Source organism: Molossus molossus, unplaced genomic scaffold (assembly GCF_014108415.1).
Source record: "Molossus molossus isolate mMolMol1 unplaced genomic scaffold, mMolMol1.p scaffold_m16_p_14, whole genome shotgun sequence".
Taxonomy (NCBI): domain Eukaryota; kingdom Metazoa; phylum Chordata; class Mammalia; order Chiroptera; family Molossidae; genus Molossus; species Molossus molossus.
Genome location: NW_023425349.1, coordinates 13514018 through 13541123, shown reverse-complemented (window position 1 = coordinate 13541123; position 27106 = coordinate 13514018). Strand labels below are relative to the sequence as shown.

Here is a 27106-nt window from a genome sequence, read left to right as displayed (position 1 = left end):
AATATATATAAAACCTATTACCCCACAGGTTTTATAAACCTAAAAAAATTTGTGAGGGATATAAATAGACTATGAAAGCTGTACTTCTATAAAAGGACCCTCTGTCCTTACCTCATCCATAAAGGCACACTATTTAGACCTCACTCTTTTCAATCAACTCAAGGATCATCTCCTCCTGGAAGGTATCCCTGACTACTCCATCCTACAAAGATCATTTACACTGACTACACAGTCTACATTAATTAGCTGTGGATTCCAAACTACTTTGCATTTTGTCATGTATAACACTTTCAACTCCCTTAAAAAAACAAAACTTTCAGAGGCCATGCCTTGTATTTCCATTAGCATCAAAACCAGGTATATTTGGTGTTCAATAACATTGAATAAATAGAGGGAACAGGTCTTCTAACAACATGCAATATACTGATACTCTCCAATATTGCTGGTGGCAACATAAACTGAATCAACGTTTTGGACAAATAATTTGGCAGCATGATTAACTAGTATAAAATATTTCTATTGCCCTGGCCGGTTTGGCTCAGCGATTGGAGCGTCGGCCTGCGGTACAGAGAGACCCGGGTTCGGTTCCCGCTAAGGGCACGTACCTCGGTTGCGGTTTGTCCCCGGCCCTGCTTGGTCGTGCGGGTGGCAGCCACTCGATGTGTCCCTTCACGTGGATGTTTCTCTCTCTCTCTCTTCCTCTCTCTCCCTCCCGCTCCATCTGAACAAAAAATGGAAAAATGTCCTCGGGTGAGGATAAAAAATATATATATATATATATTTCTATCATCTGACCCAGTAATCTCACTCCTGAGAATCTACCTACGGATTTAAAGAGAAAACATCTTTATGACCAAAGATGTTCACTATAGCATTATTTAAACGGCCAAAATGTCCAAAAGAGGAGGAAATTATTAAGTAAATCATGTGAAATCTATTCGAGGAGTGTGCACCATTCAACATAATCACTCCGGAGTCTATACAACATGGGGAAACGCCTTAACAGAGAAAGTGACCTGGAGAAATGTCCATAACAGAGGCAGTGACATGGGGAGATGTCCATGATCAAGGATGTGACATGGCGACACGTCCATGATACAGGAAGTGACCTGGGGAGATGTCCATAATAGAGGAAGTATCATGGGGAGATGCCATGACAGAGGAAGTGACCTAGAAAAATGCCACAATAGAGGAAGTGACCTGGGGAGATGTCCATGATAGAGGAAGTGACATGGGAGATGCCCCATGTGATCAAAGAACAAAGACAGTATTCAGACTCTAATTAGACTGGCATCCAGGGGCACCAGCACTGAGGGATGATATTGATAAACAAGTTTACTTTATTAGAATGGTATGTTATGATTTTTTATTTTTTCTAAATTTCCATTATTGCTCTCTCATGTTCACTACAATGTATTTAAATTCCTTCATCAGCATTACCATCAGGATTTCAAACTATGGATCTTAACATCCCTGCCAACAGCAGCCACCAGAGAACTAACCTCTGATACCTTGGGCTCTCTTCTGAGTTCTCTACTCTAATGATTCTTTCTGCCCCAGATACTGTGCAGGTAATTCAACTAATCTGAGTGTCAATGACCTGAGTATCAATGATCACTCAGACTCAAACGTTCTCCTACCTGACAGCACTAAGGCTTATGTATCAGCATTTGACTCTCAGGATGCTAAATACTTAAGTTTAAATATAATAATATTTTTTGTTTTGCCCAGCTGGTGTGGCTCAGTGGTTGAGCGTTGACCCACGCACCAAGAGGTGGCCAGTTCAATTCCCAGTCAGGGCATATGCCCAGGTTGTGGGCCCAATCCCCAGTGGGGGGCATGCAGGAGGCGGCCAATCGATGTTCTCTCTCATCGCTTTTTCTCTCTCTCTCTCTAAAAATAAAGAAGAAAAAATATATATATACGTACATATAAAATAAAAATGTTTTAAGATAAATTATTTTCTTCCAAGTGCAGAGAGAATTTTTTGATGCTAACACCCGATGCTGAATAGAGTAGTCTTTAAAAAAATCGCTTATATAGGGAAACATGCTATAATCTTTCTGGAGAACAACTTGAATATATCTCTAAAACAGCCTTAAAATGTTCACATTCTCTTACCCAATAATTATACCTCTATCAGGAAAAAAAAAAATCAGTGGATAAATATTTATGTATAAGGATGTTAGCTACAGCATTTGTTGTAAGGCCAAAAAAAGTGTAACAACCTAAAAGTCCTACAATAAGAAACTAGTTAAATAAACTGTAGCACATCCAAGGGATGAAATATTATGCCTGCACACAAAAAAACATGTTTTTGAAGAAAATTCATAACATGGCAATACACTAAAGAAAGATCACAGAATTTTAAAAATGGATAGAAAACTTGCCCTGACTGGTTTTGCTCAGCAGTTAGAGCAGTGGTTCTCAACCTGTGGGTCGCGACCCCTTGGCGGGTGGAACAACTCTTTCGCAGAGGTCGCCTAAGACCATCGGAAAACACATATTTCCAATGGCGATTCATAACAGTAGCAAAATTACATTTATGAAGTAGCAACGAAAACAATTTTATGGTTGGGGGTCACCACAACATGAGGAATTGTATTAAAGGGTAACGGCATTAGGAAGGTTGAGAACCACTGAGTTAGAGCATCGGCCCTCGAACCAAAGGTTCAATTCCCGGTCAAGGGCATGTATCTGGGAGGCAACCAATCGATGTGTCTCTCTCACATTGATGTTTCTCTCTTTCTTTCTTTCTCTCTCTCTCATCCCCTCCCTCCCTCCTTCCCTTCTACTCTTATCTAAAAAATCAATGGAAAAATGTTCTTGGGTAAGGACTAACAAAAATAAATAAATAAACAAATAAATAAATAAAATAAAAAATGGATGCAAAACTACATTTGCAGATTGATAATGCCTGGGGGGTGGGGTGAGAAAGAGTGTATAAAAGGACTGAAATCAACTAGTTAAGACATCAACTGGTCATTTCTAAGTGATCAGATGAATGACGCATTTTCTTCCTAATGTTTCTCAGGTTTTCTAAGTTTTCTGCAATGAATCTCCCTAAGACCATAAACAGCAGCACAGCACAGCCCATTGCACCGCCCACTATTTCAGATGGAAACAGGGGTGCTCACGTGGATGGTGCAGTCTCCTCTGCTCTTCTCTCGATGGGCTGCTTCCAGGTCCTTCTCTAGTCGTTCCTTCTCCTGCTGCAAGTCGCACAGCTCCTGGGTGACCTTCTTAATGCTCCTTTGCAATCTGTGGTTCTCTGTACTCTTGGTGAGGTTTTCTGAGTGAAGCTCAGCCAAAAGGGCTTCCTTTTCCAACAGAGCAGCTTCATAATCTTCAGACCCCTAGAGGAAGAAGGAGAGAAGGGAGACAGCCAATTTTCATTGCTTAATAAACAAACCAAGAAATCTGCTCCTTTTTTACCTTGGTGGGGTATGGGTGGGGGCATTTAATATAAACAACATTCAGGACCCAAAGCACAAATAATATGAAGATTTTGAAATAACTCAAGGTAATGTTTATGTTATGTTGTTGATGTTAAAGGGAAGGAGGGAAGCTACAACTGTGTAAAAAAAATTTTTTTTCTTAAAACTAGAAGGAAAAGTACAGAAAATTAACAATAACTGTCTTTCATGGGATGGAAATATAGTTGACGTTTTTCCTTCACTTCTCTGTATTTTCAAATGTTCTAAGGTTAGTGCGTATGTTACTTTTTTAATGTTTTTTTTTTTTAAACCATTTAATTTAATTTATATATATGTATATGAGTGTGTGTGTGTGTGTGTGTGTGTGTGTGTATAAATTTTTTAATCCTCAACTGAGAACATGCTTAGAGAGAGGAAGGGTGAGGGAGGGAGAGAGAGAAACATTGACGTGAGAAACACTGATCGGGTGTCTTCCATACATGCCCCAACCAGGGATAGAGTCTGCAACCCAGGTATGTGTCCTGACCGGGAATCAAACTGGCAACCTTTCAATGCACAGGACAATGCTCAACCAACTGGGCTACTCTGGCCGGGCCAATTCAAGTCATTTTAAAAAGGCAGAATAAACAGCTTCATTTGAAAAGCTGAGATGGATTCAAGCACTGGCAATGTTTATCTACATTAGAATTTCGGCTCAAATCCAGAGACATAGGGAGAAAAGAAGTGGTCAGTGCAGTAGTCTAATGGCCACCTCAAGAGGCTATAAATTCTGCAAAGTTCAAGGGCTAAATGTGTCAAGTACAACTTTATTTCATTAACACACATTTTACTAGAGATAAAATATAAATGTGATTATCAAGCATATGAAAATGTTATAACTCACCAATTATCAAAAACAGCAAACTGGCCCTGGCTGGTTTGGCTCAGCGATTAGAGTGTCGGCCCGCAGACCAGAGAGTCCCGGGTTCGGTTCTTGCTGAGGGCACGTACCTCGGTTGCAGTTTGTCCCTGGCCCCAGTTGGGGTCGTGTGGGTGGCAACCACTTGATGTGTCTCTCTCACATCAATGTTTCTCTCTCTCTCTTCCTCCCTCTCTCCCTCCTGCTCTATCTGAAGATAAATGCAAAAATGTCCATGGGTGAAGATAAAAAAAAAAGGCAAATTGAAACAAGTTTTCATCTAACAAGTGAGATTGTTTTCATGAGGATATTCAGTGCTGGTGAGCTTATTGTGAAATGACACAATTAATATTTGCTTTTCAAGAACTGACTAAGCATTTAGAAGCCAGGAAATATGCCAGCAGGAATGTAAACAGATATAATTCTGATGGACAGATTATATGTATCAAGTGTGTGTGTATCACAAAAACATGTTTACACTCATCCCAAAATTTCTATTCCTAGAATTCAATCTCAGGAGGGGAATTCAAAATTTAGGGAGGATAAAAGTTTTATACACAAAGTCACTCATCATAGAATTACTCAGAATAGTGAAAAATAAGAAACAACCTAAATGTACAAGAATATGAAAATGGTTAAAATATGATAAGGATGCACAATCAAATCCTAAAACTGTATTTGAGTTGATAATATGGGAATATTACTAAGTCACAATGTTACATGGAAAAATAGAAAATGACCTAAAAAATAAAATGCATGCATAGAAGAAAGCCTAGAGGAAAAATATCAAAATGCTAATAGTGGTTGGGTGATTTCCTAGTTCTCCTCCTTTTTCCTTCTTTCTAATCTTCCAGGGGAAAAAAACTGAAGCATATATAATACTTGTAATCAGGAGAAAACATACCTATTTTTTTTTAATCAGTTCTTTGAATTAGACTGAGGGCCACAATTAAAAATTCTAAAGCAAGGAACACCTGAGCTGTCAGGTCACAGCTCAGACTATGTAGTAAAGGGGCGGCTCCAACTTCTGGGCCTTTCCAGGAAATCTGTCTTCACCACCACTGAAAGGTAAGTCTTAGCTGTTCTGGAAAGGTGGGCTACGACCTAGTTAATCCAGATGTGGAGGGGCTCTGCTGTTTCTAGGCACATACAGCCCAGCCATTTGGGCCCATGTTTCCCCAACTGCTAATTAGGACACAGCAACAGAGACTGAGGGAGAAAGTCATTCAAATTTCAAAGTAGGTTTTCTAGAAACTTCTGTTTTGGTTCCCCTTAAAACTAAAATAAAAAAAGAAGAAATGGGAAACCTAGGTCAAGGGCAAAGATGTATATATCTGGGGTGGTGCTTACTTAGATAAACTGAAAAAATAACAGGAAATAAACAATGACTGGGAAAATGCTCATCTGGAACAACTTTACAGTTACCTTTTATTAAACACTAATTGTATACGCAGAGCTAAAACAGGAACTTTACACACAGTAATCTCTACTTCTCGTACCAACCCTACAAGTACACATCACGATCCCTGTTTCAGTAACTGAGGCTCAGAATTGCCAAACGACTCTCCTGCCATCAGACCACAGTGATTAAATCGGGGATTCGAATGTCTTGAGAACCTGTGTCCTTCCCACTGCCTTGCCCAGTCCACCGCAGACTCCAATTAATATCAAAAACTGCCAAGAATCAAAACAAGAACTGAACTCAAGGGGTGTGGGGGGCAGAGACAGGAACACAGAAGCTTGTTAAACACAGAACAGCAATGGTTATTATTAAAATAATAGTTATTATAAAGTGGTGAATGTTCGTGGGATTATCACGAAAATTATGACAAAGCCTCTTTAAAAATCTAAGCTCAAAGAATACAAATTCATACATTCTATTCACTTCATTAAAAACTCTTCCCATATTAAATTTCTTTAAATGGTCTTTCAAAAAACTTTGGAGAGTTTTTTTACCTTTTTCTGCTTTTTGAATCCCATCTCAACAGTTAGATGCTTCTAAACAGTGGCAAACATTTGGCCCAATTAGATATGGTCAGAAACTGAAGGCCAAAACAAATCCTTCTTCCCCACCATATAGAAACAAGACATGTTTAATAAAGACAGAGTCAGAAAGCTGAGAGTTCAAGGACCAGTTCCAGTTGTGTGACTTGGTGGGAGAAGTTAACTTTTCCGAGGTTCAGTTTTCTCATCTGTGAAAGTAACGATTGCTATCTAGTTCACAGGGCTGTTGTAGAGATTCAATGATACACAAAGTTCCATTTCAGTGGGTGCAGGATAAATAAACCTAGTTCCCTTTTCCATCACTTGGAGAGTTTCCAAACTAAAACTATGTGTATAATACGATTAGTAGAGAATTTTAAAAACAGACCAAAGTAAATACTATATTTTTATGCCAGAAGATATTCCACCCAATTTAAGGATGAGTTAACAGTTACTGAGTTACAACCTGTCCCCAGATACACTTTTTTGTTTAATCCTTGTAAGGATTAGGTGATTTAAGTGTGATTATCCAAACTTTATGATGTGCAAGGTTACACAATTCGTGAAGAGCAGAGTCGGGATTCAAATCCATGTCTCACACCATGTTCTTCCCAGTAAAAACAATATGATACATATATAACGGACTAAATGTAGCTGTTTAAAGTTTTTTAAAAAGAACACACACACACACACACACACACACACACACACACACGAATGGCATGTCAAACTGAAGTCTGAGTAAGGTCAATGGAGTGCACCATGTCAACTGTCCTGGCTGTGATACTGGACTATAGTTACAAAAGACATTACCTAAAGGGTAAAGGGCATACAGAAATCTACTGCATGAAAGTCTGCAATTACCTCAAAATTAAAAAGAAAGACAGAGTAGATCTATATATACTGCCATAGCAAGAATGTTAGATAGGAAAAAAAGATTATAGAACAAAGTACATACTATGATTCTATTAATTTTTCAAGGGTTTTATGTATGTATATAGAAATATGCATTAATAGAGTCAAGGTGGCCCTGGCCAGTTTGGCTCAGCAGTTGGCGCGTCGGCCTGTGGACCAGAGAGTCTCGGGTTTGGTTCCCACTAGGGGCACATACCAAAAAAGTAAAAAAGTGAAAAAAATAAGAGAGTCAAGGTGTTAATAGTGAACATCTTTCTATCTGAGTTTATTGATGACTTTTATCAACCTTTTCCACTATTTTGATTACTTTATAAATGTCCTACAATGTGCAGTTTTACTTTTAGAGCCAAGAGAGGGGAGGAGAAATAATGCTATTTCCGATTTGAAAACATGTTTTTTAAATGAGAAAAAAAAATGTACTTTTTATTTCATTTTATTGCTGACAGTACTACAGATGTTCCCCATTCCCCTCCTTCCTCCCCACCCCAGGCCCACGGGAAAACCGTCATGGAGTCTCACGTGTGACTGGCATGCACGTCTCTGTACTGTGGCAGGTACTCCGAGAGTCTGAACACTACTAGCTGCTGTTTTAGTATCAGGCTTCAGGCCAACCCCGTGAGTCTGGGCAAGTTTACTCATGCTGCAATTAGTTTAAACCATATGACATCCCAAAAGATCCCAATAAATGAAAGAAAATGTCCGTACAACATGGAAAGTGTCCGTACAACATGGAAACTACGTACACCTCATAATGAAATAACCAATATAAGCATCCTGTGTGTGTTGACTCATACACACAATCGGAGTAGCACAAAGAAGACTCTAGAGTCAGGCTTAAGTTCAAGCCCTGATGACCTGTCAAACGGGTACACACTCTACCTTCGCGGGTGAGAATTCAATGAGCGCTCTCAGATCAGCCAACCAGGCATGGAGAACCGGACCGCCACATGGCAAGACAAGAAACCCTGCCAACAAAGAAACCCTGCATGATGAAACCTCAGCTATCACTCTCAGGGTCTTTCAAGTAGGACTGAGGGGTACAAACTGAGTAAACGCATGTATAAATCTGGGTAAGGTTTAAATGTATAAAACTACTCAATTTCCTTCAACGCCCAACCTAAGTAAACTATCACAATGCTTATAAGGATGTCTGGTCTCTCTGCTTGTGAATTGCCAACATATATATTTTTTTCTTCAAGCAATGGGAAATATGAATGACTTTCCTAAAAACTCAGCTTTTAAAATTTGTCATTTTCTAAGCAAGGGGGAAAAAAACACCTCAGAGAAAAGTGTAATCTCAGCTCCATTTCATCGACCACTGTCAAATGGTGGGGAAGGCAAGTCTGAGTCCAAAAGCAGAGATCTGTTTGTTTCTAGTGCACCAGGATTTAAACCAAATTACCTCAATTCTTCTTATTGTGAACCAAAGCTCTGCAAAAGATAAGGCATGGGATATGAATCTTAGGAGTCAAACAGTCTCAAATTAGATTTAACTTCTACTTTATAACTAAAACACGGGTGAAGGGGTGGAAGGAAAACACTCAGGCAGTGTGGACTTATTCACATAAAAGAGTGTTACTCGTTAAATTACTAGTAATAGGTACACACTGTCTAGGGAAACTGACACATGAGAAGAAAATGTTCAAGTAATGAAAAACCCAGAACTGAAATTAGCCAGAGAAAAGGAAGATGGAGAGGACGGCCAGCAGGAGTCCATGCAATACAACACTGCAGGGGGAAGAAAAGGCAGGTCAAACCATCAAGGCCTAGAACAGAAAGCTGGCAGAGAGCAGGCAGGACTGAAGCCAGGGGAGGGGAGCTATGACAGGTAAAACACAGGCTTGGGAGGGAGATGGCTCACCACTTTTGTGGCCCTGAGCAAGTCACTTGAATCTCTGAGACTGGATTTTCCCAGCAGTAACAGTGACTACTTCATGGAGCTGTTGTGCAGATCCCCTGAGCTAATCTGTGGAGAGCACTTAGCACAGGTCTTGGCACATAGTATGTACTCAATAAATGCCAACTGTCATTATTAGCAATTACTACACTAAAATCCTGGCCCTGCTGCTTGCTAGCTGTGCAACAGTGAATAAAATAGCTGCATATCTTCACTGAGTGCAAAAACCCCAAAGATACAAGGGGGATAAATACTTCCCCACAGGGTTGTGACAATTAAGAAAGAATCCACACATTTTGCAGTCTACTACCTGCACGGAGTAAACTCAGCACTCCTAACCAAGGGGTAACTGTCATCATTATCAATATTATCATCATCATATTGAGGATGGGGTGGAGAAGCACCCCAAACTGGTAGAGAATTTCCTTCACTAGAATGAAACAGTTCTATTAATATAAACCCCTGAGTTTTCCTCAGTTCCTTTTAGCTTCAAAGTACTGACCTTACCAGGAGTAGGGATCAAAGATATAAATAACCTCTTCAACCAAAGCGAACACTTACCTGGAATTTCTGGGTCTCTGTTTCCTGGCGGGCTTCTCTGGCTTTGGCAAAGGCAGCACGGAGCTCTTCGATTTCAGAGTTAAGTTCTTCAACCTGGGTAAAAATAAGGACTAGCAGCCAAGTATGCAACTGGGCTCCTCCTGTTTCTGCATGGCCCAACTACTTTAGTTGCTGGATTGTGCTTATAATGAAGGCCTTTGTAGTCAGAAAAAGCCTGAAGTCAGAAAAGTGAGATTTCTAGTATGGCTGTTTACTAGCTGGATGACGTCAGACACAAAACTTAATGTCTTTGAGACTCAATTCCCTCAACTGTAAAATGAGGATACCACCACTCACCAGCCATAGCACTGTTGGTTAAATGAGGTAATGTGCAGCGGTGCTAAAATAATGTTTGGCCCATACTGTTACTGCATTATTATTGTCCATATAGATGACCCACACAACAACCAAGCCTGGCTACTCCCATAAACACAGTTAGCCAACAATTACCAAGGTCACACCTGGACTTTGCCAGCACCCAGAACTGCTCCACCACTGATGCCACCACATACTGAAGGTCCCCAGCTTCAGCTGGGCCCTGAACACCCAACACATGATACAAAGTACAGCTACTATTCTTGAGAACCAGCTCTCTGCTGCCTCTGACAGTGGTGACTGCTCAAACTAGTCCTCTCCTTTAGCTTCTTCAACTCCAGTTTCCTGGTCAGCTCCGTACACCTACAACCACTCCTTCTGTCTCCTGTGCATTCCTCTTCCTGTACCTGGAATTCTGATGTCCCCTGCAGTCCAATCCTCAGCCTTCTTCTTTCCCACTCTATACTCTCCTTGAATAGATCAACTCTCAGAATTTAACTCACATCTGTTGAAGAGTGACTCCCACCCAGATCTACACCCTCAGGCCTGATGAGCTCTCTCCAAGCTTTAGACTTACAGATCTATCTGCCTCCTGGACATCTCACCTGGATGGTCCACAGACCCCTGCAAGCCAATACTCCTAGAAGAGTCATCACCTTCATCACCACCTCCCATCCCACCATCATCTCCATTTTCTACCATTAGCCGTCGGTGGCATGACCATCTCTCTAGTCATGCCAGCCAGAAGTCATCCTGGACGGCTCCTTCTCACCACTCCTGCATCTAACCATCAAATTCCCCCAAGTTTACTTCCAATTTTTAATTAATAATAATTAATCATATACTTTTAATTATTTCTAATTTTATTGAATGTGCCCCACACCTCCATTCTTGCTTGCTGTGACCCCGCTCTAATTCAGCCTTTCTGAATCAGGTGGCTCTCACCTCACTCAGCTACTGGCCTCCCTGCCTCCATTCTCTCCCTCCTACAACCCTCTGTCTGGATACAGGCTGCGACCTCCCTAAAATACAAATGCGATCACACCACTCTTGCTCAAGAGTCTTCAGCGAGCAGTGAAGCAGTGCCACCCCACCAGTGAAACGTAAATAGTTCCGCCACCACTGGCTGGCCCCTGCAACCTCTCCAGATTCTTCTCTCACCTCACCGAAGTTCTGCACTTGATGCTCTGCCGACCTCAAATGGCTTTTGGTTCCACAAAAACATACCGAGCTCTTTCCCCACTGAATGCTTCTCTATGAAACAGCCTCTCTCTGACTTCCTTCCCAGCCAACACCTACTCGTCCTTTAAGATTCAGCTCAGACACCTGCTCCACGAAGAACCACGTCATCTGGATTAGGTCCCCTTCGCTCCACCTCCACAGCCCCCTGCTCTTCCCGCAATCACACCTGCACTGTCTTTCTTCCCCACTAGGCTTGTGAGCAGAGCTGGGTTTCCCTCTGTTTCTGTGCCTCGCACAGTCACTGAGACACAAGAAAACAGCACGGAATCAAAGGCCACCGTGGACGCCAAAGACAACAACCCAGGCAGCAATCTAACTACCGCAGCCTTGCCCCCCAAACTCCTTTATCTCAGTATTCTGTTGTCTTTCCAAAGACTGGACCTGCACTAATATGGTAGCCACCAGCCACCTGTGGCTACTGGGCACTTGAAATGTGGTTAGTCTGGCTTGAGATGTGCTGTAAGCACAACTGGACTTCATATTTTTAAAATGTTAAACACCTCATTATTACTTTTGTTCTATTGATTAGATGTTGAAATGATAATATTTGTCACATATTTGTAAAGTTAATTTCACTTGCTTCTTTTTACTTCTTTTAATGTGGCTACTAGAAAAATGAAAATTATACATGTAACTCACATATCTATATTGGACAGTGCTGGATTAGACACTCCAAAAGAACTTCTAACTCACTAAAGGACCCTTGCCCCACTTTCTACAGTCATCTCAGTTCTCTTATACACTTTTTACTAAAAGCTAAAAATTCAGGGAAGGACAGGCCAGTCACAGAAGCTAATAAAGAAAAATTTCACTTGAGGTCTAGCAGACATACCTCTTTTTCCTTCGACTTTAATACCATGGTTAGGCCCTGAATGGCTTTATCCCTCTTTAAACTATTTTTCTTTTCTGTAGCAATTTCTCTTTCCTTCTCTCTCAGGTCCTCCTGAAGTGCCTAAATTAGATTAGAAAAAGATTCACTAAGTTGATGTGTTCCAACCAAAATGCACTGTATATATCTTTAAGAGCACACTCAAATGCAGTTATTCTATCTTATTCCTGTCAGCCTGTGATTAATGTTTCCAAGTAGAGCTGAACGCAGTGGCATCAGTTCCAAGTTACTGTATCACCGCTCACGGCAACAGGACTGAGTGAGAGGAAGGGGATCAGATCAGTTAAAACAGTGACAGCTATTCCTGCAGGAAGGACTCCATGCCTCTGGAATCTGAATACAGTCACATCAGAGTCTTTAAAACCATACCAGGTTATTTGGGGGAAACAACAGATCATTAATTTCATTCCTTAATGCTACAAAAGCTAGCAGAGAATGTGGTTTGATGGAGACTGAACATATACATTTTAGTCTGAGTTCAGTTCTAAAGATAATCACTGCTGCCTCCCTCCCAGGCTGTCGTGAGGATCAAATGAGATAATGGACGTGAAAGCACTTTCTAAGCTGGCAGGTGCGACACAAATGCCGGCTGCTGTGACTAAGGGACCGTGGAGCGATGGCTTGGGAATCACACTGGCAAGGCTGAATCCCTGCTCTAACTCCTCCAAGCCATGTGACCTTGTAAGGAACCACTCTGCTGTGGGCCTCACATGCCACATCCGCAGGATGGGCAGGCCTGCTTCCCAGCTATTACAGAGCCTGGGAAACCCTCTCCACTGTGCCGAAAGCCTGACTGGCAGACAGGAGCACTCAATGAGTGGCACCTATTGTCACACAGAATTACCTAATGCACTCAGAATAAAGCAACAGGCAAGGATAAATCTTCAACAGATTTTTTAAAATCATTTCAACATACCTGGATCCTGTCCTCAAAGCGATTTCTCTCCATCTGGCGCTCCATTTGTGCAGCCTACAAAAAGGCATTAATTGGTGCCCAGAAGGACCCACAATCCAAGAGCTTCCCCAGAACAATTAGAATGAGCGCCTCATTTACTTGCTGTTTCCCCTGCTGTGGAACTACGAAAGCAAGTGTCCACTCCTGTCTCACCCAAAGTCCCCCCCAAGTGAAGAAAAATGTAAAGGCGACAAACCGACATAGTTGATCACCAGCCCCACAGAGAGTGAACCAAGGAGCTACTGGACAATGAAAAGGCCTTCAAAAGGACAGGGCTGAGGAAGTGAGACAGAGGGTTCAAAGGGGCAGGAGACGAAGGCTGATTACAGCCAAAAACTCACTGGTGAGGCTAAAGCATTCACTGCTGTGTTAGGCACAAAGGAGACCCTGCTCCATAACGAAATCAACACTGCTCATGAGCATCCAGAGCGTCTAAGGTGAACAGACCACATGCAGCAGCACCTGTGGTCCAACAAGAATGGGAAGGTCTGGGCTAGGCCTACTTGCACTTCCAGTCCTGCCCACCCTCTTCAAAAGAGCTTGCTGTGGAGGCTGCCTAGTGTGGGGGGAGGGGTCCAGGGAGGCTTTGGGGTCGGCACTAGTAACCCACCTCTTGGAGCCTAGGAAAATATAACAACTCCTCTGAGCTGAGCCCGTTTCTAAACTTGAGAGCCCGTGAACCCTCCCTCGAAGGTGGCCAGGAGGGTTAGACGAAATGGCACATTGACCCCCTTGTGTGCAGGCCGGCCCAACTCAAGGGTAGTTCCCTGCCCTCACTATCTCTGAAGTTTCAGACCAAAGTTGGCCTTAAGCCTGCCTCTCATCACAAAAGGTGAAATGGATAAGTAACACAATTTTATCCTATGAAAATCCAAAGGATGACAGCCAAGTCCCTGGGCAAGAGCAAACGAACACATAGTAAAAGAGCTGCTTTCTAAACTAACTCTACGAACACAAGGCTGGAAGGGAAAAAATATGCCAGGGCCCCTAACAGAGAAAGTGTCTGCTGACCCCTCAGCTGACAGAGGGGAACATTTGGAGCAGACTACGTGCGAGCCGTGGTGACTGAATGTGCACCCCATTTCCCATGAAGTCTGGTGGGCTAATCAAAGTCCCGTCCACGTCCTGTCGCCTCACCTCAGTTTCTCTCTCCTCTCCTTCCCTCAGAGCAGCAGCAAGTCCTCGGAGCTCTCCAGATGACACGTTCTCATCAGGAGACGCCATCTGAGATTTCTCCTCTTTAAGGCACTGAATTAAAGCTTCTTTGCTCTTCAAAGACAGCTTCAACTCCTCAATCAGTCTAAAAGAGAACAAAATTTAAATATTAATTCTAAGTTGTTCTCTCAGCTCAGTGGAGCAGGAGGAGGTTAGAAATGGGGCCAGGCATCTTCAAAGTAGACATGTCCAATGACTGAACATGAATAAAATCGCATTTTGCAGGTTGGAGATTAAGGGCCAGAATTTGTGTGACATTAACTGTCCCTTTGCCTCCAGCCTGGCCCCAGTCGATCCAACCTCCAACTGCCAGACTATGGTCTGGCTGAGTCACACCCCTGCTCAGATGTTAGATGGGCCCCACCACCGACGGCTATGGACTACTAATGTTTCTGGTCAAAAATTCTTCTCTCCAAAAGAAATCTGGCAGTGCAGACTGAACAAACATGACCAATATAGCAGAACTATCCTAGTAAATGTGGAGGGAAAAAAAAGAACACTCTCCGAGGCTTCTCAGGGCAAAGTCTGAAATCTCCTGGCTTTCAAGATAAAGAACAAACTCCTGGGCACGGCAGTCAGAGCCCGAGCGGGCAGGCCTAGATCGCCCTGCGGGCAGCTTCAGCGGCGTCACAGGACGCCCTCACCCGGCCCGCGGGAGCCACCCTTTCCATTCTCTCCAGAAGCCAGGCTGTGCTGAGCCTCTAGACCTCTGTTCACACGGTTCCCTGTACCCAGAATGCCCTTCACAACGCCATTCCCCTCCACCTGAGAAACACCCATCATCGCCACACATCATTAGGCATCCTCCGCAGGGGAGCTTTGCCAACGACACCCCGAGAGCCCCCTCAGGGAGAGCTGAACACACCCTGCTCCAGGCCACCGAATTACAACTGCTCCCTGACAACAGCCAAATTATTTAAGCTCTCTAAGTCTGCATTTCCTCAGCTATAAAATAGGGATAACTTGCTTATGTGGAATGGAGATAAGCCATTTAAAAAGACCCTACAGCCCTGGCAGGTTTGGCTCAGGGGTTGGAGCGTCAGCCCGCAGACCAGAGAGACCCAGGTTCGGTTCCCGCTAAGGGCAAGTACCTCGGTTGCAGTTTGTCCCCGGCCCCAGTTGGGGTCATGTGGGTGGCAGCCAGTCAATGTGTCTCTCTCACATTTATGTTTCTCTCTCTCTCTTCCTCTCTCTCTCCCTCTCACTCTATGCAGAAATGTCCTCAGGTGAGGATTAAAAAAAATAAAATAAAATAAAATAAAACAGCCCTACACAGCTCCAGGCATGTGGCAGAACTCAAATGACAGCTGCTATAACTATTACTTTTTTTTTAGCATTCAATGGTTAGCATTTTGTCAAAGGACCCTAAGAAGAGCGGAGTGTTTCTAGTGAAGCCTGAAAAACAACTCACTGTGGCAGAAAGACGACCGGCTCCCAGGGTGAAGGTGGGGAGAACTAAAAGCAGCTCAAGCGCCTGGCAACGTGCTGGTGCACTGTCTGAACATTTGTGCTCCCCCCAAAATGGTGACATTAGGAGGAAGGACTTTGGGAAAAGATGGGCTCATGATGGTGGAAGGCCCATGAATGGGAGTAATGCCTTGTAAACAAGCTCTAGAGATCCCTGCCCCGCCCTGGCCGGTTTGGCTCAGCGGTTGAAGTGTCGGCCTGCGGTACAGAGAGAGATCCCTGCCCCTTCTGCCAGGGGGGGATATGAGAAAGAGGACCTAAAAGGGGTCCTCACCTGACCACCCGGGCACCCTGACCTTGGACTTCCAGCGTCCGGAACTGTAAGACATATTTCTATTGTTAATAAGCGACCCAGTGTGTGTTATTTTGTTATGGCACCAAATGGACTCAGACAATTGGATACAGAGGGAACCAGCAGCATCATGCCCCCCAATACTAGGAAGGAGGAATAAGAGTGCCCTCTAGGGGCTCAACTCTGAAATCACCACTGAAATAATCAACTGGAGAGGTAAAATTGTACACTAAATGTATGTGTTGTGTTGTGTGTACCTTACACCTCAAAAAAACTGATTTTTAGTTCCCTTAAAGCAAACGGTAGCTAGGGAGGGAGGTGGGCGGGGCAGACCTGCGGGGACTGTGCCCAGAGGGAGCACAGGCCCACCTAAGGGAGTGGCCGCACTCCAGCAACATCATGGCCTATCCTCCCACACCTTCCAGGTTTTCAAGGGAATCTGTAAATCCAGACTCTTACATAATATTAGATTGTTTTTAAATATTAGCAACTAGTTAAACTTAAAAGAAAACACAGATAAAACATATCTGTTGGCCAACTTTGACCTGCAGGGCTCCTCACTGTCAACTGCCTTAGAGATACTGACCAGCTTTAAGGTCAGACTGAAGGAAATCAAGTAGCTAAAGCACTTTTGAGAGGGGTGGTGAGGACCCAGAAAGACAATCCATGTGGCAAATCTGGATCCAGCTCACCAGGGCATGACCAAGACCCTTATTCCAATTCTGTACTCAACACTCACCTTCTAATATCGATTTAGCTTCCTAGACAGGCTGCCTTCAGGGAGGAAACACACTGACCCTAGACCCAGGAACACTCAACCACAGAGGACCCCGCCCTGCATGAGCAGGAACCCAGAGTAGGCATCTGGCTGTTGCTTTGGTCTCGGGAGTGTGGCTGGGACACCTCTACCCGAGGGATAGGCGCATTCACAGTGCTGACAAATCTGGTTTCTGTGCCTATCCAGCCAGACCACTGGGAAACCCCAGTAGACGAAGATTCTAGCCTTCACCTGACTACCCACACCCATAGAAAACCCACCCCTTGGACCAGTAAGAACTCAATAATCATTAACACTTCCCAAATTCCCTTTTCCAAAAAGATGAGAATCCAAGTTTCTGCAGCCTATTCTAACAGGGGCCGCTCTCCTCTGCAATTACCTTGAAATGAGCCAAGATCCACACCTTTGCCTGTGCTGGTCCCTCAGGGAGGCAAGGCTTCCTCACCCAACTCCAGCACTCCTCCTCGTGAGCCTCCCTGCCCCACGCCCACGCAGCACTGGCCACTCCCTCACTTTTGTCACAGCACAGAAGTCTGAACTTACCTCCAGCATCAATCTTTTTTTTCATCTGTCCCCTCCCACACTTGAAAACTCCTTGTGAGGAAGACAGTGCTGTCTCTGCATTCCTAGCACCCAACCCAGGCCACGCTCAGTAGGTGATTAATGACTGAATCTTTGGAGCTCCTCTAATTCACGCCTTAATCCATATATCCAAGCACCTCCTGGACTCTCCTCTTGAACGCTCACAATCCTAACTGAAAGTTCATCTTCCCACCCCCTCTACCCAAAAACATCTTTCTCCCCCTTTCCCCCAAACCAGCAACTGCAATACCATCCCAGCACTGCTCATCGGGGTGAGGGGGTATCTTGGCAGCCTTTCCCCTCAGCCCCAAATCCAATCAGCTGCCAAGCCCCTCCAGCCAACATGTGATTGATGCTACCTTCTAAATCTCTCTTATCCTCTCCTTCCCTAGTTCGTCACCTTAGTCTTATCACCATCATCGCCTCTGGGCTCCTACATCAGCCACAGAACCAGGCTCCACCCAGACCCAGGGCCAATCCATCCTCCAGAGGCAGGCAGAGGGATTGCTCTAAATTTCCATCTGATCCTGTCATCACCCTACCCCCACCTCTAACTCATCAGGGGCTTCTCACATGCCCTAAGGACAAAACCCAAACTCTTCGATGGCAGTGGTGCCCACGAGACCTGTCCCAGCTTGCCTCTCCTCACCTCTTCCCACCTCCCTTCCAGAACACAACAGTGCAGGACGTACTTCTTTCCGTCCCTTGGTCATGCAGTGTGCCCTTCTGCCTCTGGGCTCTCTTCGCACAGAAGGTTCCCAGAGCCTGGAATACCCTTTCTTCTTCCAACTAATTCCTCCTCATCCTAGCACTTCTTCTGGAAGCTTTTCCCAATCCCTCTGAGTTAGGTAAGCACTTACTTAGCCCAGTATTTACCCCATCTAACCATTACCTCTCTGTTCCTGCCCTCCTCTCCTCCCACCAAGCTAGATGAGCTTCAAGACTGCCTAGAGGTCACATGGTCCACCCATTTCTCTGGACCAAATAGCACACATTTTATTACTGGACCATCGAAGAGCTCTGGATGTGGTGCACACTGTTTTGGCACTGACTAACCTGGGCCCTCAGCCTGCATCAAAAGATATGATGGGCCCTGGCCGGTTTGGCTCAGCGGTTAGAGCGTTGGCCTGCGATCCAGAGAGACTTGGGTTCAGTTCCTGTTAAGGGCATGTACCTTGGTTGTAGTCTGTCCCTGGCCCTGGTTGAGTTGTGCGGGTGGCAACCACTCGATGTGTCCCTTTCACATCGATGTTTCTCTCTCTCTCTCTCCCTCTCATTCTATCTGAACAAAAAATGGAAAAAATGTCCTCAGGTGAGGATAAAAAAATAAAAGATATGACAGAAAGTGTCACGCAAAATTCACTAGTATTTACGGCACGGATGTAGTCACTAACCATTCCCTTCAGGAAGATCCGCGAGAGAAATTTCTGACAAGGTCAAGTAAAACTGGGGTTCTACCGAGTTCCTAGCTTGTTTCATCTCGTCCATCAAGACTGTTTTTCCCTTTTTCCTTTGGCTACCAAGAAGCTTAGAGCCCGAACCAAATGCTAAATTTAATATCTGAGTAGAAAATTCCGGCACAAATTTCGATCTACTACCTCTCTCTGTCCTCATATTCCTTCTCTTCTTGCTGTGGGGAACAAGTGGGAAAGGGACGGGAAAGGGGAGAAAGAGAACAACCCTTTCCCACGCTGCCAGATAAATACTGTTGGGGTATCACAGGACTGTACCAGAACCAGACCTGTCTTTCTCTTCCAGGACCAGAGCCATGTCCAAGTCCCCCGCGTGCATCTTCTTCATCTCTGAAAGCTTGTTTTCCAAGCTCAGCCGAAGAGCCTTCTCCGCTTCTGTCCCTGCACAGGCCTTTTCCAGTTCTGCTCGGGCGGCTTTTACATCCTAGAGTTAAATTAAATGCATTTGATGCAATTTTTCAATACAATTGGGAACACTTTGAAAGGAAATTGGATTAAAATATAAATATTTATGACTTTTTCTCCGGCACATTTCCCCTCCCCGAATTACACTATGCATGGGGAGAATCGGTAATAAATACATTTGCCAGCCATCTTTCCTTCTTGTATCCTGAAGAGTAATAGGCATTTCCAATGGAAAAGACTCAACTCTATAAGAACTGTTTTGGTTTTGAAAAATCAGATCAATATTTACAGCTCAATGAGAACAAGGAGAAATGTGCCTCTCAATACTTAAACATACATAAATTCCAAAGAGTCACCATAATCTCCACACAAATTCATCCCACACCCCACCACCCCCTCAGTATTTTTTTTCAGATAATGACTACACAATTCTAAAGTACATTTTCTATATCTGCAAAGTGATTTAGGTGGTGAAAACTCTATGTTCTTCCTGAGCGCACAGAAGCCAACAAGAACAGTATCTGAATCACGCGGCCGTGTCTGTGAGGGAAAAGGCCCTGGTGCTCATGTAAGTCACCTGGGAGCAGACAGGCATCTCCGACTGCTCATGCCGACTGCCTATGCCGACTGCCTCTGATTACATCACAAAGATAAAAGTCAAATCAAACCGGGCTGAAAACCTGGCTTCAGCCCTGGCCAATGTGGCTCAGTTGGTTGGGTGCCGTCCCAGGCTAAATTGACGGTTAAATTCCCAATCAGGGCACAAGTTTCAGGCTCAATCCCCAGTAAGGGGTGTGCAGGAAGCTGCCAATTGGTGTTTCACTCTCACATCAATGTCTCTCTCTTTCTCACCCTTCCTCTCTCTCTCTAAAAATCAATAAAAATATTTTTTAAAAAGAGAAAAAAAAACAGCTTCCACTTATTTGCTGTGTGATCTTGGGTAGTCTCTGAGCCAATTTCCTAATAATCACCTCGTCAGAGAACTGTTATGAGACTCTGTCAAATGCCTACTGCATCATGGGAAACTCAAAATGTGTGGCTTCATCATCCCCACTGTTTCCCTCCAGTGCCTCCCCCAACAGTGTCTCCCCAAGAGGCTTGCCTGTCAATCTCAGTGACAGTTGGAAAAAATCATTTCCCAATTCATCGAGAGCCTACTCAACTCCAGGTTTTACAGGAAGCTCTGTTTACATCATCTGTGATCCTCACTCAATCCTAAAAAATGACGCACAGAGACAGGTGATGCACTTTAAAAAGTAGGCTCTGCAGCCAGACCACTGGCAGCTACAGCCTGTTACCTTATGCAAGTGACTCAGCCACTCTGTGCCCACGTCATCATGCTTTTCTTTTTGCTGCTAAAGGATGGGACAAGCATTTACCTCCTAGGTTTGTTGAGGGGGCTACCTAAGTCAGTGCATGTAAAACGCTGAGAAAGGTGCCTCACACACGGTAAGCCCTCCGTAAATTGTCAGTACTGCTGCTGCTGTTATAATCACTACAGCAAAGCAGGTATTACTAGCCTCATTTTACAGAGAAAGAGGCAGATGCTCAGGGAAGGCAAACGCCCTACCCAAGGTAACAAAGCCAGTAAGTGACACAGCAGGGATTCAACGCAGATATGCTAACAGTACTCTCTAAAAATCAATAAAAATAATTTTTAAAAAGCCCAGCCGGTGTGGCTCAGTGGCTGAGCATTGACCCATGCACCGAGGTCACCAGTTTGGTTCCCGCTAAGGGCACATACCTCAGTTGCAGTTTGTCCCTGGCCCTGGTTGGTCGTGTGGGTGGCAGCCACTCGATGTGTCCCTTTCACGTCGATGTTTCTTTCTCTCTTCCTCTCCCTCCCTCCCTCCCACTCTATCTGAACAAAAAATGGAAAAATATCCTCGAATGAGGATAAAAAACAAAACAAAACAAAAAAATCAAAAAAAAAAAAAGAATCCTACTTCATGGAAATTCATTTATCGCAGTAGACTCTGGAACTGATTAACCGCAATAAACAAGGGCCGACTACAATTAATCCTAGCTCTAAATGAAGGAAACCTTTTTAACACCTAGGAGCCAATATTTTCTAACCAAGAAACATGCTGACTCCCACTGGTCCCAGGAAGCACCTGAGAATCAGGAGGAGGAGCAGCTACACAGTGCCTGCCCGAGAAAAGGCACTCAGTCAACACTGGTGGTTGGGGGCAAGGAGGCTGGATGCGGGGACAGGCTGCATGGATACACAATGGCCTACAAGTTAAAAAATCTGGTTCCAGGCTTAGCTAATGGGTGAATCGCTTTCCCTCTCTGGGCCTCAGTTTCCTCTGCAGAGACATAAAGGCACTAAACTAGATAATAAGAAAAGTGGTGTTGCCAGGCCAGCTGGCTCAGTGGATTGAGCATCGTCCCATGGACTGAGAAGCCCCGGTATGATTCCCGGTCAGGACACATGCCTGGGTTGCGGGCTCGATCCTGTGTGGGGCATACTGGAAGGAGCCAATAGATGTTTCTCTCTCACGTGGATGTTTCTGTCTCCCTTCCTCTCTAAAAAAATCAATAAAAACATTTTTTTTAAGTGGTGTTATAGCAAGAACATGGGGTTTAAAGTCAGCAGTCATACATTTAAGTGCAGAATTAAACTTGGTTAGAATTTCTCTCTGTACCTCAGTGTCCTCACCTATAGGAATGAGGCAGTAGTGACCAGTGTGCAGGGTGCAAGGGTATAAGTTCTTTATGTCAAGTGCCTACAGTGGGGCTGGAACCCCAGCGATGCTGAATGACGGTGGCTCTCATGTCTGCAGAGGCTGACAGTGTAGGAGGAAAGGACCGTGACTCTGCCCACTCGGCTATTAACCCACTGTAAGAAGCACATTCTCCTCAGGTTTCCGGACTTGCCTCTTCTAAAAGGAATATTCTTTTGGTTAGGAGATCTTCAACCTGCTGCACCTTCTTCTGAGCATCCGCTTTCACCCGCCGAACTTCTGAGCCGCCCCCTTCAGCGAGGCTCTCAACTGCTTTGCTGCAAAATGAGGCAAATAGGGTGACAGTCAGGGGCGTAATTTCAACCACCCCAAGAAACAAGGAATCTTCCCATGGACCTGTGCTGAGATTTTTTAAATATTTTAATTAATATTTATAACTCAACACTGGCCATATGATATATAAATGTATCAAATCAACACACTGTACACCTTAAACTCACAATATTATATGTCAATTATGTGTCAACAAAAATACATATTATTTAAAAACAAAGTAAAGCCCTGGCCGGTTTGGCTCAGCGGTTAGAGCGTCGGCCTGCGGTCCAGAGAGACCCGGGTTCGGTTCCCGCTAAGGGCACGTACCTGGTTGCAGTTTGTCCCCGGCCCTGGTTGGGCGTGCGGGTGGCAGCCACTCGATGTGTCCCTTTCACATCGATGTTTCCCTCTCTCTCTCTTCCTCTCTCTCCCTCCCACTCTATCTGAATAATAAAAAAAAAAAAAAAAGATATATAAATGTATCAAATCAACACACTGTACACCTTAAACTCACAATATTATATGTCAATTAGGTGTCAACAAAAATACATATTATTTAAAAACAAAGTAAAGCCCTGGCCGGTTTGGCTCAGCGGTTAGAGCATTGGCCTGCAGTGCAGAGAGACCCGGGTTCAGTTCCCGCTAAGGGCATGTACCTCAGTTGCAGTTTGTCCCCAGCCCTGGTTGGGTTGTGTGAGTGGCAACCACTCGATGTGTCCTGTTCACGACAATGTTTTTCTCTCTCTCTCTCCCTCCCACTCTATCTGAACAAAATATCGAAAAGTGTCCTCGGTGAGGATTAAAATAAATAAATAAAAACAAAGTAAAAATAATCTATAATTTCATCCCTCAGGATAGCTAAGTTAACATTTTAGTATACAGCCTTTCAGACAATTTCTACAAAAAGTAGAATCATACAGTACACATCGGTGATCTGATTTTATTGCTTAACACCCTTTTGTGTCAATAAATATAAATCTATATCATTTTTAAAGGCTACAGATTAACATGCTGTATGAAATATACTATATTAAAACAACCCCTATTTTTTTTTTTTTTTGGTATGTGCCCCTAGCGGGAACCGAACCCAGGACTCACTGGTCCGCAGGCCGACGCTCCAACCGCTGAGCCAAACCGGCCAGGGCACAACCCCTATTTTTAAAACATTTAGATTGCTTCTGATTTTACATATTTGTCCAATAATACTTATAAAGCCCTGAGAACAGTGGCCAGTACAAATGTTAGTGGTATTGTTTATTATTATAAGCAATGTTATAATGAAAGCATCCTTGTATATACTAAACTACCCAGTGATTTCCTTAGGGTCTATTGTTAGGAAGGGAATTTCTGGGCCAAAGTGTAAGTCCTCTTTTAAGACTTTTGGACAGCTATTGCCAAATTTCCCACCAAGAAACTTCCAAAAAAATAAACCTCCAACAGTGGTAGAAAAGGTGGCGAGCTGCTTTGACAAACCAATGTACAAAGAAACAGGATGCAACAAAAATTCATCAGGGATTAAAGGTTTGTATGCTTCATCTATTGCCAGCTGCAGGAAAAGCATTTTATGTTTATTTTTATTTGAGAGAGAGAGAGAGAGAGAGAGAGAGAGAGAGAGAGAGAGAGAGAGAGAGGTCAATTTGTTGTTGCATTTATTTATGTATTCATTCACTGAGTCTTGTACATGCCCTGACCAGAAATCGAACCTACAACCTTGGCATATTCAGGATGACACTCTAACCAACTGAGCTACCCAGCCAGGGCTTGGAGGGGAAGCAGTTTAAATTCAGCACAACAATCTGTGTGAGCACTAGCTACCACTTAGGGCATGAGGAGAGTACACAGCAGCCAGCATCCTGCGTTACTCTAACATAAAATGTAGACTTCATGTCGCTGTGGCACCATGGAATAAATATTCTCTCTGCCTGACAAGCAGTGGTGGGGATGGCACACCAAAATCAGACCCAGAACCACAACCACTGACGCCTTTCATTCTGGTTCTCCCCAGAAGAAAAACAGTGTCAGATTTGAACTTGTGAGATGTACAATGATTGCAGGTTTCCAGGAGGCAGAATAACATAAAGGAAATGGCTCCACCTAAAGCTGGTTTCTCAGAAAAACTACAACAGAACAAATCTATTCACCACCAGCCTCCCAAGCCCTACTTTAGGGGTATATAAGACTTTTCCAACCACGGGCCATGTGATCAGACAAGCACATGTACAGGCCATGTGAATTTTTGACTGAAAACAATGGAAAGTCAAGAGGGCCATACTTGCTGTTCAAGTCTCAGACAGGAATTGCCTGCAAATAAAGACTTCATTCATATCTGTGTCCTTTCACCAATGAGCCTTCAGAAGGCCCCAGTGTCATGATATCATTTTAATGGAATTCAATGTGAACTGCAAAGAAAGAACATGGGCTCTGAAGTTGAACAGATCTGCTTCCAAAGTTTTACTCTATTACGTCCTCAGTATGACTCTGGGTAAATCACCTCTTCACCTCAGTTTCTTCATTTGAAAAGTGAGGCGATGACCTCTTAGAACGAATGTGCTAGCATGTGTGGTGGCCATTAGCACGGTGCTCCCTCCTCTCTGATCTGAGTGCTGCATGACAGCCCGTTGTCCTCGAGGCCACCACAGCGCTGGCTCTGCTGAGACGCTGAGCGGCCTCATCCTGCCCTCCGCTGGTGTCTGAGCTGAGAACAGACCCTCCGCTGGCCAACGAAGGCCACCACTGAACTTCCTGATGAATACCAGGAGGTGTCCTGAGCCCACCCCTCAGCTCATTTCTTGGCCAGTACTATGGGGAGTTCACAGTGATTCACAATCATTTCTGTCACTTCTCAACAGGGCATTCTACGTGGCGCAGGAATTCTGGACTAAGGGGGAGAAAAAGAGGGACATCTGTAATAGTGTCAACAATAATTTTAAAAAACGAATTCTGGACTAGAGGCTTTTCCTTCCTGAGTATTGAATACAGAATTTTCCAATCCTGAATTTCCTCGAACCATCACACATGTTCTAGCCTTTGAGTTTTATCAGAGCCTCCTCTAGAAAATGGCTCACTCCATCACCCATCCCCACCCTCCACTCCACCCAGCGAGTGCCAACACCCCGACTCCCTCCTATCCGCCCAGATCAAACCTTTGTGTTTTACAGTCAGCATCACATACATTGTCAAGAGGCCGACTCCAATTTTTAACAAGTACTGGCATTATTCAGTTTGTTTTCATTTTAGTTATACCAATAAAATATACTCCCAATAATAAATGTTCCAACTTTTCATTTATCATCTTTGTATTTTACAGTTACTGTAGCAATAAAATTTACACTCAGCAGTATGGTGCAATTTTCCTCTACTAATGGAATTATTATTTTTGTTTGTGTTTTAAAGCTACAGAGATAAATTTTACTCCCTACAATATGTCTGCTTTTGTTTTTAATGTCCCCTTATGGTAACTGATAAAGAAAACAATGGGCCCTGGCCGGTTTGGCTCAGCGGTTAGAGCGTCGGCCTGCGGTCCTGAGAGACCCGGGTTCGGTTCCCGCTAAGGGCATGTACCTCGGTTGCAGTTTGTCCCCGGTTCTGGTCAGTCATACAGGTGGCAGCCACTCGATGTGTTCCTTTCACATCGATGTTTCTCTCTCTCTCTCTCTGGTCCTCTCTCTCCCTCCCACTCTACCTGAACAAAAAAAGAAAGAAAACAATGGAAAGACAGCAAACCTATATGCTTACTTCACAGCAAGACAGACCAGCCCCAGCTCTGTTACCAACTTGGACAAGTTCCCCCAGTCCTCTGAGCCTCAGTTTCCTCTTGACTCAAATGAGAATACTGGCTGCCTCACACAACTGCTGTAAAATCAAATGCGGTAAAGAATTTCAAGCGCCAGGCACAGGGTTAGTGACTAAGAAGGATCTCAATAAACATTAGTTCTTTCCCTCTGATCTTTCTTTCCTTATAGAATTTAGGCCAACAGACAAGACAGGTAGCAAGATCGAAGGGGAGGAAAAGCTGAGAGAAATTGGTCTAATCCAGCCTTCCACCCAATAGAAAAGAGAGCCCTCTATAAACACCACCCTCACTACTCTTTGTAACATCAGCATTTGCTCTTCTAACATCCATTAGAATGGATTCTTTCCATTCTAATTATAGTTCTTCCGGGAAAAGCAGGGGCTTTTCCCATATCTCCTGTCCACCCCACCCACCACCCTTGCAAAAAAATACAATCATAAAACTCAATAAGGGAGTTGAGGGCACTCATGAAAAACTATTCTTCCATCAACAAGTATGTACCACACACTGCCAAGTGCTGGGAGTCAGAGGCCATGGGAAAGCCCATTTGCAGGTCTGCACGTCGTATGGCAGGTAGTCCACGCAAGGCCCTAGGAAGTAGGAGCAGCTGAGAAGCCGAGACTTGGAGGCCACGGTCCTCCCTATTTTTAGAGCCAACCCAGAGCCCCTGCCCTTCACCGGCACTATACTCCACCAAGGAAGAGGCTCTTGGCTTAGAAGATGTATAGTCACGTTTGAGAAATGAGAAACACACACAAACATTTTTTTAAAAAAGAATATGAAACCTCATGCTGAACCAGAAGTCACAAACCTGAATTCTAATCCCAGCTCTGATCTTTCTCACTGCATGGGATTAGTCACGGCCCTTCCCTTCTCCAAATCTACAATTCCCGCCTCTCTCACTGAGGTCTTCCTCGAGATCTGACCACCTCTCAGGATAATGATGGAATGCAAATAGATGTGAAAGTG

The 27106-nt window shown here is 44.0% G+C and overlaps 1 protein-coding gene across 7 annotated transcripts in view; it reads right to left on the bottom strand.

Annotated features, from left to right (window-relative positions):
- CDK5RAP2 (CDK5 regulatory subunit associated protein 2) overlaps nucleotides 1-27106 on the bottom strand; it is a 184641-nt gene that overhangs the window by 122754 nt on the left and 34781 nt on the right. For 4 of the 7 annotated variants that reach the window (XM_036260325.1, XM_036260328.1, XM_036260326.1 and 1 more), the window contains 7 exons: nucleotides 22223-22346; nucleotides 19207-19361; nucleotides 14269-14431; nucleotides 13093-13146; nucleotides 12120-12239; nucleotides 9692-9784; nucleotides 3138-3356 (listed from right to left, as the gene is read on the bottom strand). In XM_036260325.1, coding sequence (XP_036116218.1) covers nucleotides 3138-3356; nucleotides 9692-9784; nucleotides 12120-12239; nucleotides 13093-13146; nucleotides 14269-14431; nucleotides 19207-19361; nucleotides 22223-22346 — 928 coding nt within the window. Of the gene's footprint in view, nucleotides 1-3137; nucleotides 3357-9691; nucleotides 9785-12119; nucleotides 12240-13092; nucleotides 13147-13472; nucleotides 13561-14268; nucleotides 14432-19206; nucleotides 19362-22004; nucleotides 22124-22222; nucleotides 22347-27106 lie in introns of those variants that run through there. The other 3 variants (XM_036260330.1, XM_036260327.1, XM_036260332.1) reach the window with 3 other exon arrangements.